Raw genomic sequence first — 16226 nt, forward strand, 5'->3', positions numbered from 1 at the left:
GTCAAATTGGAGCTGCAGCTGCCAGCCTACGCCAGAGCCACAGCAACGTGAGATCCGAGCCTCGTCTGCAGCCTACACCACAGCCACAGCAACGCTGGATCCTTAACCCACTGAGTGGGGCCAGGGATCGAACCTGCAACCTCATGGCTCCTAGGCAGATTCGTTAACCACGGTGCCACAACAGGAACTCCTCGAGTTGTTTTTTCTTGATCTTTAATGTCAGCTGCCCGGGACACCCAGTGAGATGGACCATGTGCTACTGAGGCGCTGGTCGCTGTTGGCTGGAGGTGTGCAGGCAGAGGGGCCGCCTCTGTGACCTCAGTGGGGTCCTTCCAGGACCCCAGTCCGTCTTGAGGGTGGATCTGGGCTCCGTGATGATGCTGAAGCTTTATTCCAGCAGCAGTTTTGTCTTCACAAGCCCTTTCCGCAGCCTCAGCACTGAGCGGACAGAGGAAGGTGGCACCTGGGGCTGAGACCTGGTTCTTCCAACACCCACCAGCAGGAGACAGTTAATGATAGGTGCGGCCAATAGAATGCCCAGCAGACGTGAGGAAGAATGAGGGCATTTTCTAGACAGGACATGAGACATCTCCAACTTACAGCGCACAGAGCTGTGTGTTTAGCCTGCCCTATTTTGTATGAAAATGGGTCTATGTGCATTTTTCTAGCATTTACATAAAGGAACTCTGGGAGACTCCAGAAACACCAAGAGGAGTAGTCACCACACAGGGAGGTGGCTGAGGATGGGTGCTGCTGAGCAGAAGGGACACGGGGATAGGAAGGCAGGTTTATGCCCCGCAGTATGATATTCCATGGTTATCTTCTAAAGGCTTGGAGCGTGTGTGTGCAGTGCTTCTTGATAAAGGGAAGTTAAAATATTTTAGGCCAAAATGACAACCACAACCAGAAGCAGCGCTTGCTCCACCCCCACAGGCTTTGCGACCTGCCGTGGGTCTCTGAGCATCTCCGGGTTTCGGTTTCATGTCAGAGAGAATGAGGATAAAGGCAGCGACTTGCTGGAGTTGCTGCAGAAGCCAGTGAAGTGAGAAACTGGTTACACGCACCAGGCTTCTCTAACTGTTCGTTCAGTGCGTTCCTTTTCCCAACTGCCCTAGTTTAGAAGCTTTAGAAGCACTAAGAGGAATTACACGAAAGTCTCCACAGCGAGGTTTGTGTTCCATTTAATTTGCTTGGTCATGACGATTATGACTCAGTCTGCGTCTTACGCAACTCGCCAGCAGCACCTTTATGACTTTGCCCTGCTTGCCAGGTGCTGAAACCAGAACTCTCTGCCGAGAGGACAAGAAAGGGCTTCTAGCAGCGAGCAGAAGAAAAGGCTCATCTAAGCTGTCGAAGGCTGACACCCAGCAGGGCAGCCTGGGGTGGGCAGGTGGCAGTTAGCCAGGCTGAGGCGGTGGGGGGAGGAAAAAGAACAGATAATGCCACCGTGCCTGACAGCAGCCGCCTGCACCCCGAGGAGACGTGCGGGCACCGAGTGCTTCGTTGCGTTTTCCAGTGGAACCCCTAGAAAAACCCTGTGGGGTGTGCCTCTCGTTATTGGCCCAGATGAGGAGACTCAGGCACAGAGAGGTTGAGTAGGCTGGCCAAGGTCACACAGCTGGTCAGTGAAGCATCTGGGACCCACGTCCTGAAGGCTGACCCCAGAGTTCATGCCGCAGGGCAGGCAACCAGCCGTCTTGCAGGAAGCGTATCACTCTGAGAGGTGTTTGTATCACTGACAGTTCAGGGTACGGAGGCCCTAGACCTTCCTTCTGTCTGTTCGCGGAAGGCCTTTTCCAGAGAGGCCTGTGCCAGGCACTGGGTGGGGCCTGGTCTAAGACCAGGTCTGGGGGATAAGCAGTGGGGGGCTCAGCGCCCGAGGGGGCAGGGCTGGTTCTGCTGGGAAGGGAGGGGCCCCCCAGCGGGCGTTCCTGGGCGCACCGGTCAGTTGGTTCTGGGGCCTCCGGGTGGCCCTCCTGATGTTCATCGCTCCGAGCCGTCTTGGAGGAGGTTGGCCCAGGCACGGGTGGCATCAGAGACCCTCAAGAGCAGACCTGGAGACCAGGATTTGGAGGCGGGCGCAGGGTTGGGGATGTGCTCCCAGGACATGGACGGAGTGAGGAAGTGAAAGAAGGAGAGAAAGAAAACCCACTAACAGGCTAGTGAGTGAGACATTCCCATGGGCAGCTGTGGTCCCCTCCCCCTGGGGACCATCTGAGAACAGGTGAGGGGCACACCTGGCCTCTCTGCCCCAACCCCTGCCAGGGGCCCAGGAGGCTACTTCATCAGCTTCAGCCTTTTTGAGGGAGGGTTGGTTGTGGAGGCTGAACTCCCCTGCCCTTGGGCCTTCAACCCCGCAGTCCAGCACCGCAAAGGTCGTTCTGTGACAGCCTCTTCTGTCCCAGCAGGGCTGCTTAGCAAAGTGACAGGAGCCCTTCCCATGAGCCAAGGAGGGCAGCTGGGGACCCGCAGCCTTGGCTATGGGCACAGGGGGTACTTCCCACTGTGACTTACTCCTTTAAGTTCCTATATATCAGGGAGTTCCTATTGTGGCGCAGCGGAGACAAATCCAACTAGTATCCATGAGGATGCAGGTTCAGTCCCTGGCCTTGCTCAGTGGGTTAAGGATCCAACGTTACTGTGAGCTGTGGTGTAGGTCGCACATGCAGCTCGGATCCTGTGTTGCTGTGATGTAGGCCGGCAGCTGCAGCTCTGATTTGACCCCTACCCTGGGAACTTCCATATGCCATGGGTGAAGCCCCCACCCCAAAAAAAAAACAAAAGCAAAAAAAAGTTTCTATACATCAGGGACATGGCTGGACAGACAGACAGTAGATAGACAGGTGATGAATGCATGGGTAGATAGACACAGACGGGTGGGTAGATAGGCAGCTTTTAGAGTTGCTTGTATCATTTCTAATAGGGGGCATCTGAGCATCAGTTGTAGCTCAGGACAAAGTACAGAGGCTCTGCAGCCACAGCGCCTCTCTAGAAGCCCAGCTGTGTGACCTTGAGTAGGTTGACCTCTCTGTGCCTTGGAGTTGGGCCTGGGGGAGCACAAAAGTGCCTCCCTTGTGGGTCCTAGTGAGGACTCATCGACAGATGCTATTGTATGAAGCGCCAGGGTAGTGCCTGGCACACGGAACCCCACTGCAGTGGCTGGTCGTCACCCTTTTCCTGCTGGTGACCTGGGACGTGATGCCTTTTCTGTTGACTCTGGGGCGGAACCGGGTCAGGCCCGGGAGGACCTATGGCGGGGAGATTGTCCTGCATTTACAGCTGAGAAGCAGATCCAGAGAAGGGAGGTGGCTCCCCCCATCACACAGCTAGGCTTACACAGACTGCACACGCTGGCCAGAAGGAAAACCAAACTCGGGTGCCAAAACTTGGTGTCTAATCCTCCTTCTCCCTGTAATTTTTACTCTATGCACGCGAGTTCCCTGGTGGCCTAGCGGTTAAGGACTCAGCATTGTCATAGCTGTGGCTTGGGCTTGATCCCTGGCCCAGGAACGTCCACATGCCACAGGCATGGCCAAAAAATAAATAAATAAATGTAAATGTTGAGAAAAATCCACAAATGCTTTTCTCCCTCTCTTATGCCCCTTAATGGACCCCCTTTAACCCTCAAGGTCACTGTGAAAATGAAGGCGGGGTTGGGGAAATAGGCGCACAGCCCCCCCCCTCCCCCCGCCAGAGTGAAGGCGGGGCTGCTTGCTTTCCGTCTCCCCATCGGTCACACCCAGCTTTGCACCCACTTCCCTGCTGGTCCTAACCCTCCCCCCACTGCTCACCACTTTATCAGGACTTCAGCACCCAAGGCTCCCACTGGCTTTTCTTCAAGGCTTTGTTTGCTCCAGGGCCACAGGAAGCTGCTGGTGGTGAAGACTGAGTAGCGAGTGTCCCAGGAGCCTCCGTACAGTTAGGAGGAGGGGGAGGAGGGTGGGGAGTTGCAGGCCCTCCTGGCGGTGGGCGCTGCTGCTGGATGACAGAGCATCTTAGCGTGTTGCTGGCGTCCCGTCTGGCTCCGCCCTTGGTTGACTCAGGGAAACCATGTGCCCTCTTGGAGCCTCAGTGTCCCCGTTTGTAACATGCATGTAACGTTCGGCTGCCTTGAGGTGGTTTTGTGAGTAGGTATAAAGCTGTTTCTAACTGGGGCTTCCATGGAATTTCTCAACCAGACCAGAGCACTTCCGAGAATAAAAAGAGGCACGGTGAGTGTTTCAGAGGTGAAACCTGTGCACCCAGCACCTTCCCAGGAAAACCAGGAGCGAGATAGGCTGTGCTACTCCAAGTTGATTTATATGGATGATAATGGACCACAGAGCCGGGGGCGGAGCGGGGGGCAGAGGGCAGAGACCTGCCCCTGGAAATGGGGCGCCGTGAAGCCCGGGCGGCCACGGAGAGTTCGATCCTTAAGATGTTGTCCTCAAACGCTTCTCTTCTTCTTTCCTCTCAGGGCAAAACAGGAGAGCCGGGTCCGCCAGGACCGGAGGGCGCCCAAGGTCCCCCAGTAAGTGCTGAGTGTGGTGTGTGTGGGTGTGTTGTCCACGGTGGAATAAAACCATCAGCCACTTGGCTGTGACGCAGAGGGTAGGGTCTCTGAGCCTGCTTGGCTGTAGCTTCCAGAAATCCCTGTCTGCCAAGACCTTGGTACTTGCAGGCAGTAAATGCAGGTCTTTCACGTGCCATTGCTATAAAATTTCTTTGCAAAATTGCAACCATTCTTACCATGTTGTTGTTCTAAGTTTTCTTGGTTCTTATCCTATTTGGTATCATCATAATGGGCTTTCCCTGGATGAGAGGACCTAAAAGTGAGTCGATCTGAATTTTGAACCCTTTCCACAGCCGATAATAATAATTCATCCTCATGGAATAACAATAACAAATGATGGTAATAAAACGGAAAATAGTAAGAAAAGTAATGTCATAGAGAAGAAAATAGAGTTGCTTATCATCTGCAACACACAAGCGAAGCTCTTGTTAACGTGCTAGTATTCTTTCCGTCTTTTTTTCTGTGTGTGACACATCCAGCATTTATATGCCTAAATCTCTATCTAGCTGTTGAACTATTCATCACGCATATAAACATATACAGACACCTTTTCTATAAAGATGAACTCTGTATTTTGGGGTTGGTGGGGTGTTTTACTAAGTGCTTTACTCAATATTTTCAAAATCGCTGACACAATTCCTTAAATTTTCTTTTAGAAAAAATATGATTTTTAATGAAAATCTTAAAATCCAGTTATCTAGCAAGAAGTAGGCGTTCAAAATGCTAGTTCTATTTCCTTAATGTGTTTTCCTGTTAAAAAAAAATCAGTAACTCACCTGGCTGGTGTTAACAAGGGGAGATAAAACAGTCACAGAAAACCTGTCCTTTTTCCTAAACCTCTTTTCCTTTCACCTGATTGTACCAGGAAAAGAGGCCTAAGAATGGGACGCTATCACCTCTTATGGGGGGATTAAGACACAGAATTAGTGTTTTGTTTTCAGAAAGGTTGTTTCTGTTTGTGGGAAGGAGAAGTTGTTGCGTTTTGTTTTGTTTGAGCCGAGGGGCTCCGTTTGCTGGGAACTGTGTTGGGGCGACACCCATCTCTCAGCTGAGAGTTGTAAGGAATCCTGCTTCAGTGCAGGGGCAGGGGGTACAGACCCAGGCAGGTGAACGAAGACCGCCCCCCCCCTCTGGCTGGCATGGTGTGAGTTCGAGCCCTGTGGGCTCTGAGATAGGCAGCCCTGGGTTCAGCTTTCACTTTGTCTTTACTGACTTTGTGACCTTGGTCAGGGGACCTTTCTGAACCTCTGTTTCTTTGTCTTTGAAATGGGTATCAGAATGGCTCCCACTTCTCTAGGGTGCCGTGAATACAATACTAAAGGAGCAGATAAAACATGCAAACCCCCCGCCAAGCATCCGGGACATTGTGTTGGCTCCTCAGGTGATGCTTTTGTCCCTGATTATGTGGGAGGAGGGCAACCAGGGCCCCTGCCCCCGAGCCGGCTGCAATTGGGATTCTGGTGTCTCTGAGGACGATGCTGGGACCCAGGCAGAGCCTGTCCCTCTCCGGGGAAAGGGAGCTGGCCTGTTTTGAACAGCGGAGCGCACTCTCTCTCTTTCTCCATCCTTAGGGCGACTCTGCAAATGTAGGTTCTGTCTTCATTTTACAGATGTGGAAACTGAGCCCCGGTGAAGTAAAGCCCTTTAAGACCCAGAGCTAGAAAGAGGGCGCTGTGGCTCAGTTCCAGCTGACCCCACAGTCAGTCCTGCTCCTACAGACCTAATAGCCTGAAAAGCCCCTTTCCTTAGATTAACCCTGCAAAGCTCTGCCCGGGGGGCGTGTTATTATCCTCGTTTCAGGGATGGTGATATTGGGAGGTTACGGGGGTTGAATGTGGAGTCAAAGCTGATGGGCTTCTGCTTCCTCCTCCTCCCCCAACCCTCCCAGAGTCTGAGACCCACCTCTGTGCCCGACCATCCTGCTGCCACCCACTCTTACCCCCCCAGTGGGGGGGTGGGGGCAGGCAGGACAGAGAGCACATTGCCAGGGCTGTGGTCATTCTAGGATGCGCCCCTCCTCCTGTGGCCAGGCTTTAGGGCTGTCCTGTCCCCAGGAGGGGCCTTACTTGCTTTTCGAAACTGGGAGATGCAACCAGGAAACGCGGTCTGAGAAGGGCCTGGGGGAGTCAGCTGGGAGGCACGTGGCCTTGGTCCCTGAAGGTCCTAACAGGCCGCAAATCGCCGGCTCCTAGAGTTGAGCGTGACGGTGGCGAGAGTGTGCCTGCGTCCGGGAAGGCTCGGCAGGTAGGATCTTCCTCTTCCTCCATCCTTGCCCTCCCCCCCCATTCCTTCCTTACAGTGAGACCTTCAGAGCCTCCCTCCTAAGACCACTCCTTCTTACCCCCGCAGGCCGGTGGGGGCGGGGGGCGGGATGGACTCCTTCCTCATGCTTCCCCTACTGAGTCTCTCCGAGACAGATCGGCCTGAGCCTCAAGTTTCTTATTTATAAAATGGGGGCAACAAACCCCATCTTACAGGCGTTCACTGCATTGCTGCGAGAGCACGTGTGATGGCTGCGGCCCAGTACACGGTGGGGGCACCGCAGATGGGACGCCCCTGTCTTGGTCCGGCTCCATCTGTGCCCCTCCCGCTTCATTCCTGCCTTTACATCGAGTGAGGGGCCAGCGCGGGACCTCACTCAGGTCGCCTCGCTGCGCTGAGCGGGGCGCGGTTTTCTGCGCTGTGCAGCCCTGTCTGGGGGAGGGTGTTGACAAGTGAAGTTACCTTCAAGGCCCTGTCCCAGGCGCTCCCCAGATCCTCTGACCATGACCTCTGTGCACAGGCAGCAGCCCCCTTTCAAGGGCATGGCTCTGGACCAGCCTCTGGCTGGGGACTCAGCCTCACAGGACCTTCAGAGCAGTGCCTTGCAGTGATGCTGTAAGATGCTGCACAGGGACAGAGGTGCCAGGAGGACATTAGACGGTGGCAGTGGGAGACGTGCTGCGTTGGGGTGGGAGGCTGGCAGAGAGGAAGGCCTGTAACCAGCACGGTTGACCCCATGGGCCAGTGGCCCGCCAGCAGGAGGGAACAGCGTGCAGACGCGTGCAGCCTGTTACGGGGACCTCTGATGGGGCAGACTGTGCAGCCTGAAGAGGACACACAACCTGCGTGTGGTCCCACGGTGGAGGGAGGGAGGCGGAGCCTCTCAGGTGCAGGGTCAGCAGCCAGTGAAGGCTCTGGGTCTCCAGCATGGAGAACAGTGAGGGATGGGGGAGCTTTGGAGCAGTGCAGGCCTGCCCGGATCCAAATCCGATTCCCCTCCAGCTGTGGCACCTGGGGCAGGGAGCCTGGCTCTCTGAGCCTCAGCTCCCTCTCCGTGCAGTGGGTTATCACACAGTCAGGGCAGCCCGGCTGATAACAGAGGAGCGTGTCAGCTCTGCTAACGCTTCCTCCTTGCTCAGAGGGCTTGGCGCTCTGTGGCTGGGCTGCAGGTGGAGCACTTCCAGGCCACTGGGCTTCGCCGGGTGGCCCAGCCCCGTAGCCAAGCACGGGGTCCCAGGCTGGCTCTGCTCATGGGTGCTGATGGGGAGCAGCCCCGGGTGCAGGAACGAGAAAGGCACCGAGGCCCTCACTCGGGCTGAAGGCAGCGTTGTCTCAAAGGGAACCACCTGCCCCAGGATCCAGGTGGCGGGGGTGGGGGGTTTGTCTAAGCCTCGTGGGGTGAGATGAGGAAGATGAAGCCGAGGGGGTCAGAGACGTGGGGGAGATGCCCCACCCTCTGGGGCATTTCTGGGACAGGCCCCCGCAGCCCTGTCCCCGCTGCAGAGTGCCCGGGAGAAAGGGCCTGGTCACCCAGCCGGTCATCAGGGACCTGGCCTGGGCCTGGCTCAGAGCAGAACCCAACGCACCACAGTCAGTCACCAAGGAGGAGTCGGGAGGACAGAGCGATGGGCGGGCTTCTGCTGGACCGTGTCCCAGGTCCTTGTCCGTCTTCTCTTGGGTGGGATGACGTTATTCTCTTTCTTCTAGGGCTTCAAGGGACACACCGGCGACTCTGGCCCCCCTGGCCCCCGGGTAAGTGGATGTCTCGCCATCAGGTCATCCTGGTGCCTCTGAGCTGACACTTCTAGACAGAGGGCTCCTGGGCCTTGCAGATGGGGGCAGTGCCATGTCACCTGAGAGAGGACAGTGGCAGTATTGGAAGAATCATCCCTTCTAATCCAGGGTTTCTAGATGTTTCTCTGGGGGCCAGACACCAATGTGTCACCAGCTGACCAAGTCAGCCTGGGGTCAGCTGTGGTCACTGCCGCGTTGTCACGGGCCCTGAGCAGCAAGCGCTGTTATTAGGCCCCTTGTCACAGAGGAGGGGACTGAGGCCCGGAGACAGTGGTTTTCCCGAGGGCCCAGAGCTAGTGTGCAGAAAGCACCGGCTCATCCCAGATGGAAGATTCTGGGTCCTGTCCTATCCTTCTCCTTCTTCCATCTCCCCCGAGTGCCCCAAACAGAGAGAACCTCAGGAGTCCATCAGTCAGCCCCTGCCATGCTCTGTGCAACGAGGAGAAAGCTGAGGTGCCGAGAGGGTGCAGGGGGTTGGCAGGTGGGGAGACAGAGGTGTCCAGGTGGTCGGGCTGATCCCCCAGTTGGTGTCTCCCTGCAGCTCTGGGAGGCAGAGTGGGCCGGGGACTCACAGCTGGCCTGGGGACACTGCAGGCCCCGCTGGGGGCCAGGACGCAGGGGGGTGCTTTCGGGCAGGTGGTCCTCCTGGACTCGCCCTCCTGGATGCTCTGGGATTGCTGCGGCAGAGACAGCTGGTCTTCTGCATCTCTCTCCCTGACAGCAGCTCTTTCGTCTCTGCTTCCTCTTCTAGGGAGAGCCTGGTGCCATGGGGCCCCCTGGCCGGGAAGGGTCCCCAGGAAAAGATGTGAGTGTGGGGGACCCGGGGGGCCTGGGTGGGGCTGTGGGAGGAGGGGGTATAGAGAAAGCGCCTCACTGAAGAACCGAGAGATGGGCAGAACCTGGATGAGGGGGATGGTGCCACAGTGGAGGGACTCACAGGGGAAATCTAGGCCTCTGTTGATGACATCTCTCCTGCTGGCACCACAGGCCCCATGAGTCTTCCTTGGGTACCAAGGAGGTCCTACCCCTGGGCTTCCAGCCTGAGAGTTGGTGCCTGTGCCGTACAAAGGAGGCTTTGCAGACTCGGTCGTGATTTGTCTGTTGGCATCGATGATGCACGTGTTGGATCTGGCCTCGGATGGCCTTGGATGGACCTGAGTGGCATTTCAGAGTCTCTCCCGGGTTATTTCTCTGTCTCCAGCCCATCTGGGCATCACTGCCACGTGCTGGGGTACATGAGAACTGACTTTTGTTCTTGAGATCAGGATGGGGCACGTCACCTTTTCCCCTGGTCGTATGATAGACAAACAGGACCAGAGAGGCCAAGAGACTTACTCATGGTTGCACAGAGTCAGAGGCAGGAGGAAGCAGCATGGAGCCCAGATCTGCCGGGATCACATCCTCACAGGGCACTGGCCTGGGGACATGACATCCTGCAGGGCAGTGCAAGGTGTGGACACAGCTTGGTCTCCTGCGTGGTCAGGAGCATGCGCACGCGGTCCTGAGGTCGAGGCGGCCCCTGCCCGCCCCCTCGCATCACGAGGACCGGCCTTTAACCCCTGGTGACGTGTACCCCGCCCCCTGCTCTCGCATTTCGTCGTCGTCTTGGTTGATCTGTGGTCTCGAGATGATGGAGCTGGAAACGATCCTGGAAGAAATTCAGTCTCGTTCCTGCACTTGTCCTTAGCAGTGGGATCCAATTTGCCAAAACCAGTCTTGTGTGTGGAGGCCCAGCACACAGGCAAAAGCAGAGAAGCTGCACCGCTGAGCGAGGCCTCTCCCCAGCCCTGTCCCCAAAGCTGCCTCCCAGGCGCTGAAGGGCCGTTTGAAAATCTCGTCTAGCCAACCCCTGTCACTGCAGTTCCCAGTGTAGGGTCTGGGAGGGGCTCCCCAGGCAGCGGTGGGTGGGCTCGGCAGGTCAGGGTGCAGGGGCGCAGGAGCCCAGGAGGCCAGATCGCGGGGCACATGCTCTCATCTCTCCTCAGCTCTCTGACTCTTTTCATTTAAAAGCTCCATTTTCTATGAGCTCCAGTTGTGGCTTCACAGGTTAAGGACCCAGTACTGTCTTCCTGAGGATTCAGGTTCAATCCCTGGCCTCACTCAGTGGGTTAAGGATCCGGGGTTGCCATGAGCTGTGGTGTAGGTTGCAGATGTGGCTTGGATCTGGTGTGGCTGTGGCTGTGGTGTAGGCCAGTGGCTGCAGCTCTGAGTCAACCCCTAGCCTGGGCGCCTCCATATGCCACAGGTGCAGCCCTAAAAACAAAAATAAAATAAAAGCTCCATCTTCTAGGGTATTCTACAGTCTAATTTGTGTTGGAGCATGGCCATGCTTCTGTATTTTTCCTTCCTGACTCGGAGAGATTATGCCCTGTTGGGGGCCTGCCTGGAAGGCCCTGGAGGTGGCGGCAGTGCCTCCCCACTGCCTGGCACCTGGAAGGTGGAGTTTCTCTTACTGCGGGGACCGAGGCAGGAACGGCCCCAGGGGACAGTCCAGTGACCCCAGAAGCTCTCTTCTCCGTTACTCCCGTTAGCACCAGATGGGGCCCTGAAATCCCCACAGGGCCAGTTGGGGGCGTCTAAGCAAGTGGATAAATCAGTGACTGTACAGATGAGGTTGTCTGTGCATTTACTCCTGTACCTGGAGTGAGTTTGTCCATATCTGGAATAACTGGCGATGGATATGACGAAACAGTTTGGATGCCATTTGTTGGTGTTCTTGGGTAACAGGTGAAATTTGGTCCCCATTTGAAGCTGTACCTCTATCGTCTTCATGCGATGGCTCTGTGATAACGTGGCCTCTCTCTGTTCCAGGGAGACACAGGAGCCACAGGGCCGCAGGGCCCCCAGGGACCCAGGGGCCTACCGGTGAGTTTCGCTTTGAGTCTAACCTGCTCTGTGTTTCAACAGAGCCTGTTACCGTGGTCCTCCTGCTGCAGCGCTGTGGGTTGGACTTTTTTGGGGGGTTTGGGGGGGTTGTTTTGGGGGGTTTTTTCTTTTGTCATTTTTTACAGTTTTATTGAAGTCGAGTCGATTTACACGGCTGTGGTCATTTCTGCTGTGTGACGAAGTGATTCAGTCAGTTATTCTCCTTCAGATTCTTTTCCCACATGGATGGCCACGGAATGTTGGGGAGAGTTCCCTGGGCTCTACAGCAGGGCCCGGTTAGCCAGTCATTCCACAGACCTCAGTGTGCCAATGCCAATCCCAACCCCCAGGCCATCCCTCCCACCCCCACCTGTCCCCTTTGGTCACCGTAAGTCCTATGTGTTGTTAGAAAAACGAAAGGTCTTAGCAGTTGTCGTATAGCCACAGCCCGAAGCCCCCCTAGTGGCCCAGCGCATACGTCCCAGACGCCTTTCTGGGAACACAAGCCACGATTGGGAAATTTAAAAGGTGCCACTTGGCACAGCAGGCAGCCTGTAGGACCTTCATGCTCTGGCTTTGGGACATTCTGACGTTTGGGGCATCCTCTGTAGTAGCTCACCAGAGCTGTCGGAGCAAAGACCCGCAAACTGAGCGGCTTAAACAGCAATGTATTCTCTCTCCGCTATGGAGGCTACAAGTCCAAGACGCATGGCCTCACCGTTCTGTAAGCTGGAGGTCCAAGATCCATTTGCCAGCAGAAGGAGGATTGTTCCAGAGCCTCTCGGCTTCTGGCGGTTTGCAGGCGATTCCTGGCCTCGCTTGGTTTGTGGGAGCATCGCCCCAGTCTCGGCCCTCACCTTCACACGGCATTCTCCCGTGGACGTGTCTCTGGTCCTAGTGTCCCCTTCTCGTAACGTCATGTTGGAGGCCCACCTACTCCAGGATGACCTCGTCTTAATGTATAGACACCGACCCTGCTTCCAAACAAGGTCAAGTTCTGACATCCTGGGGATTCGGACTTCAACAGATGGATTGGGAAGGGGGGCACAGTTCAACTCGTAACCTGCCATGGGGCTGATCAATCTTTTGAATAGTATCCCTGCCCATTCAGGCACATAGGCACATCATTCTCTTATCCAAGAGCAGCTCGAATGAATATGGGAGAGGAGGGTAGGAAGGAAATATATTCCTCGTTCTGTGCAAAGAGAAGCACATGTGCCTTTTCCCATGTAGCCCGGGGCCCATCTCAGAGGCGCTGCTCTAACACACACTCGCATAGGTGAATATCGGATGTGGTCTGTGGGCTCGTGTAGAAAGGAAAGCTACAGAGTAAAGAGCAAACTCCCAACTTGAGACCATTTTCAGTACATCTACTGGCATATACACAGAATGCGTGTTTGCTTCACACTTCGTCTTGGCAACTTGCTTATTTTGCAGAGTTCACGTGCATGTATGTATTTTTGAATGAGTAATGGCATAAACGCATGAGTAAATAAACGTATAAGGCAGGTGTATGGGCTTCCCGGGTTACCCTATCTGGTAGTTAGGTCACGCAGCTGGCAAGAACTTCCGGTAGGATTTAAACCCAGGACTTCCTGACATCAGATCCCTGTTCTCCAACTCTCGGGGCCATGGCCGTGGCCATGTGCTTTGTCCTCAGGCTTGTGCAGAAGGACTGTGGGGACTGGTCAGATGTGTTTGAACACACATCCTTCCAGAAGTCGCCAGGTAGAGCCACATTCTTCCTTGGTGGGGCCATAAGGATGCAAATCCATCCTCAGTGGGCAGCCCATGGGGGTTCACAGTGTCCAGACACCCTCCATGCCCACAGTCTGTGACCCCAGGTGGCCAGAGGAAGGGCGTGGATAGCCTTCAGATCAGGGTGCGAGGCCACAGGGTAGCATCTCGTAAGTCCTCGGTGAGCGCAGGCACTTTCGAGGGCACAGAAGAAGGAAAGGGGAGTGGCTCCGTGCTGGGAACAGTGAGCACAGGAACAGGTGTGAGGTGGGTGAAGCTGGCAGCAGGCCCAGGTGAGGCTTCGAAGAGCATGGGCGGCACCTGTCGGGGGCGGGCCTGGCCCTGCAGGCCTGAGGTCCCCAAAGGCAGGTTCATGGTTTTCCAGTTTGCTTCTCAACCCTGAGGGACATCACAAGGAATCCGTAACCAACAGGAAGCTGCCCAAGTTTCCCAAATCCGTGTTCTCGGCCCCATCAGAGCAGGCCCAGGTTATTTTCCTGACGACCTCCCTCTCCCTCCGCTGGAGTGATATGCTTTCCGGGGTCACACAGCCTTGAACCAGATGCTGTGTGTTCGCAGAGGGCTGCCAGGAAGTGTCAGCAGAGGCCGGTGCCAGGGGCCACAGGGCAGGGACAGCATACCCTCACCCAGTCCTCCCCGAACCCCGGGAGGCAGGTGCTCTGGCTGTCCTCGCTCCCAGCTGAGAAAAGGAGGCACGAGGATGTTGAGTCCCTTCCGGAGACCACGCAGCAGGTGGCAGAGCCGGCCTCTGCACTCAGGCACTCTGGTCCAGGAGTCTGCAGCTGGAGCTGTGGGCGCTGCTTCGCCTTCTCTGAAAGGTCACCCTGGTGGGAGGGCCCGGGGCAAGCTCAGAGCCCTTGGGGTGGTGTGAACACCAAAGGGGTTTGGAGAACACAGGTGGGACATGAGGGGTGGTCTGTAGCCCAGGAGGGAGCCAGGTCTCAGCCCCACTCGGCCCCTAGGGTCCTGACTGGTGGCAGGTGGCCGCCCAGAGCCGCCCCTCCCTCTGTGCACGCCCGCCTGTGCTGGCGCCGTGTGGTAATGTGTCCCGGGCCTCATTCTCTAGGCAAACAGGACCAAAGGGAGAAGGAGGAGAGAGAAGCTCACCACGGGGATGTGCCAAAGCCTGTATTTTTAAAAGCGCACAGACCCGGTTGGGGGGGCGGGGGGGAGGCGCGGGGCGGGGCCGTGGCGCGCCACGCCCACAAGGGCGGAGTGGGGCCGCAGCAGGTGCGCAGCCCGGCCCTTCCTAGCTCTGCGATCCCAGGCAGGTCCTGGGCTTTCTCACGCCTCCCTTTCCTCATCCTGGCTATGAAGGGGTCCACCCTAGCTGATTCCTGGCGGGACCTTGTGAGACGAGGCGCATGACTCCCTGGCCATCACAGTACTTTTTCCAGCATGAGGAGAAAGCCCTATTTATGCTCGCTGTTTTGGGTCACCCGCAAGCCTTACCTTTAGTGAGGGGCGGGGTCGCGTGGGCCAGGGTCAGTGACGCCTGGGTTCCAACCTCAGTCCCCTCACTTTGGTCTCAGGTCTCAGGCAGGTTGTTTAGCATTGCTGCACCTCAGTCAGCGGCAGCTTTGTATCTGTGAGCGCTGAGTTCACACTTGTGAAGCCTGGCACTTAGCAAGTGCCACGGAGGTTTAGCTTTTTACTGCCCTGTGTTGCCACGAAGCCGGCTCATCTGGAACACGTGCTTCACAGGTCATGAGACTTGGCACCTGTGGTTAAGGGATCCATGCAGCGTGTTTCCCTATGATGGTCTTGGTTCATTCAGCTAGCAGAGTGCCTGCCTCCCGTGCGTGTGGATGCTGAGCGGGGGAGAGAGCCAGGTAAAGACGCACCGTCCGGCAGGGAGGGTCCTGAGCCAGAGGAGAGCAGCGGGCCAGGGCAGTGACCATCTCAGCCTGCCGAAGCTGACCTGTGGGCCTGGGGCTTAATGGGAGTTTGTCTGTGGCTTGGGAGCAGTCTTGAACTTTCTGATTTTTATCCGACCAAGGGTCTTACTGGTTAAATGTATTTATGCGCATTACAAGTAGGCACAAAATACCCATCCCAGTCGAGACTGTTAGAGCTGTGAGTCCGTCCGGGAACCTGGAGTGAATGGACCTCCCATCCAGTAGCTCCGTGGTTCCGAACCAGCCACTTTTCAGTGTCTCGGTATTTTTCTCCATTCCATGCAAGGGTGAGATCCAGGGGGGGACATGCCTCCCAGGTGAGAACAGCGCTGTGGCCGTGGGGCGAGCGCTTTCTTTGTTCCCTGAGACGTCATCTGCGTCAGAGGATGAACGGATGAGGGCTCGACGTGGTTGTGATGATTTGCTCTGCCTGTGCTGTGGGCAGCAGTCGCCGGCCCTGGATTGTCAGGCCCATGAGCTCACTTAACTATTATGAGTTAAACATCACACACTCCTTTTTACAAGCTGAGAAGCACCCCCCAGTTAACGACGGGAAGCCGCGCTGGTCCGAGTGTCGGCTCTGGGTGTGAAATCAGGCCCTCCGCTGCAGAGAGTGCTGTCCCACCTTCCTGCTCCGTGATGTCCTGGCGGAGCATCCTGGCAGAATCCTCACTTGTGTCTCTTCCTCCAGGGCAAGAACGGATCGCCTGGATCTCCGGGAGACCCCGGCCCTCCAGGAAGCCCTGTGAGTACTGCCCCAGGGCTGTGACGGAACGAGGGCGAGCCTTGAAAGGGCGTGTAGTTTTCATCACAGACTGCCTGTCTCTATCTGTAGATGCGTCAGTGGGGGTATCTGATGCGTTTCAGGGATCCTAAGTAAATTTGCGGAGTCGTGCAACTGTTCCCACAAACCCGTTTTGGTTTCTGTTTCGACAGCAGCTTTATTGAGATAGAAGTCATGTTCCCTACAGTTCGCCCGTGTAAAGTGTACAGTTCGGTGGTTGTTGGTGTAGTTTTTGGACAGTAGGACCAGGCTAGAGGTAAGAGGATCTGGGAAGGACCTCTTCCTTTTCTATTTTACTTAATTTTTAATTTTT

The 16226-nt window shown here is 56.1% G+C and overlaps 1 protein-coding gene across 2 annotated transcripts in view; it reads left to right on the top strand.

Annotated features, from left to right (window-relative positions):
* Positions 1 to 16226, top strand: part of COL22A1 (collagen type XXII alpha 1 chain) — a 249072-nt gene that overhangs the window by 214744 nt on the left and 18102 nt on the right. For both annotated transcript variants that reach the window (XM_047783198.1, XM_047783199.1), the window contains 5 exons: positions 4457 to 4510; positions 8522 to 8566; positions 9360 to 9413; positions 11420 to 11473; positions 15821 to 15874. In XM_047783198.1, coding sequence (XP_047639154.1) covers positions 4457 to 4510; positions 8522 to 8566; positions 9360 to 9413; positions 11420 to 11473; positions 15821 to 15874 — 261 coding nt within the window. The remainder of the gene's footprint in view (positions 1 to 4456; positions 4511 to 8521; positions 8567 to 9359; positions 9414 to 11419; positions 11474 to 15820; positions 15875 to 16226) is intronic.

Source organism: Phacochoerus africanus, chromosome 6, assembly GCF_016906955.1.
Source record: "Phacochoerus africanus isolate WHEZ1 chromosome 6, ROS_Pafr_v1, whole genome shotgun sequence".
Lineage (NCBI taxonomy): Eukaryota > Metazoa > Chordata > Mammalia > Artiodactyla > Suidae > Phacochoerus > Phacochoerus africanus.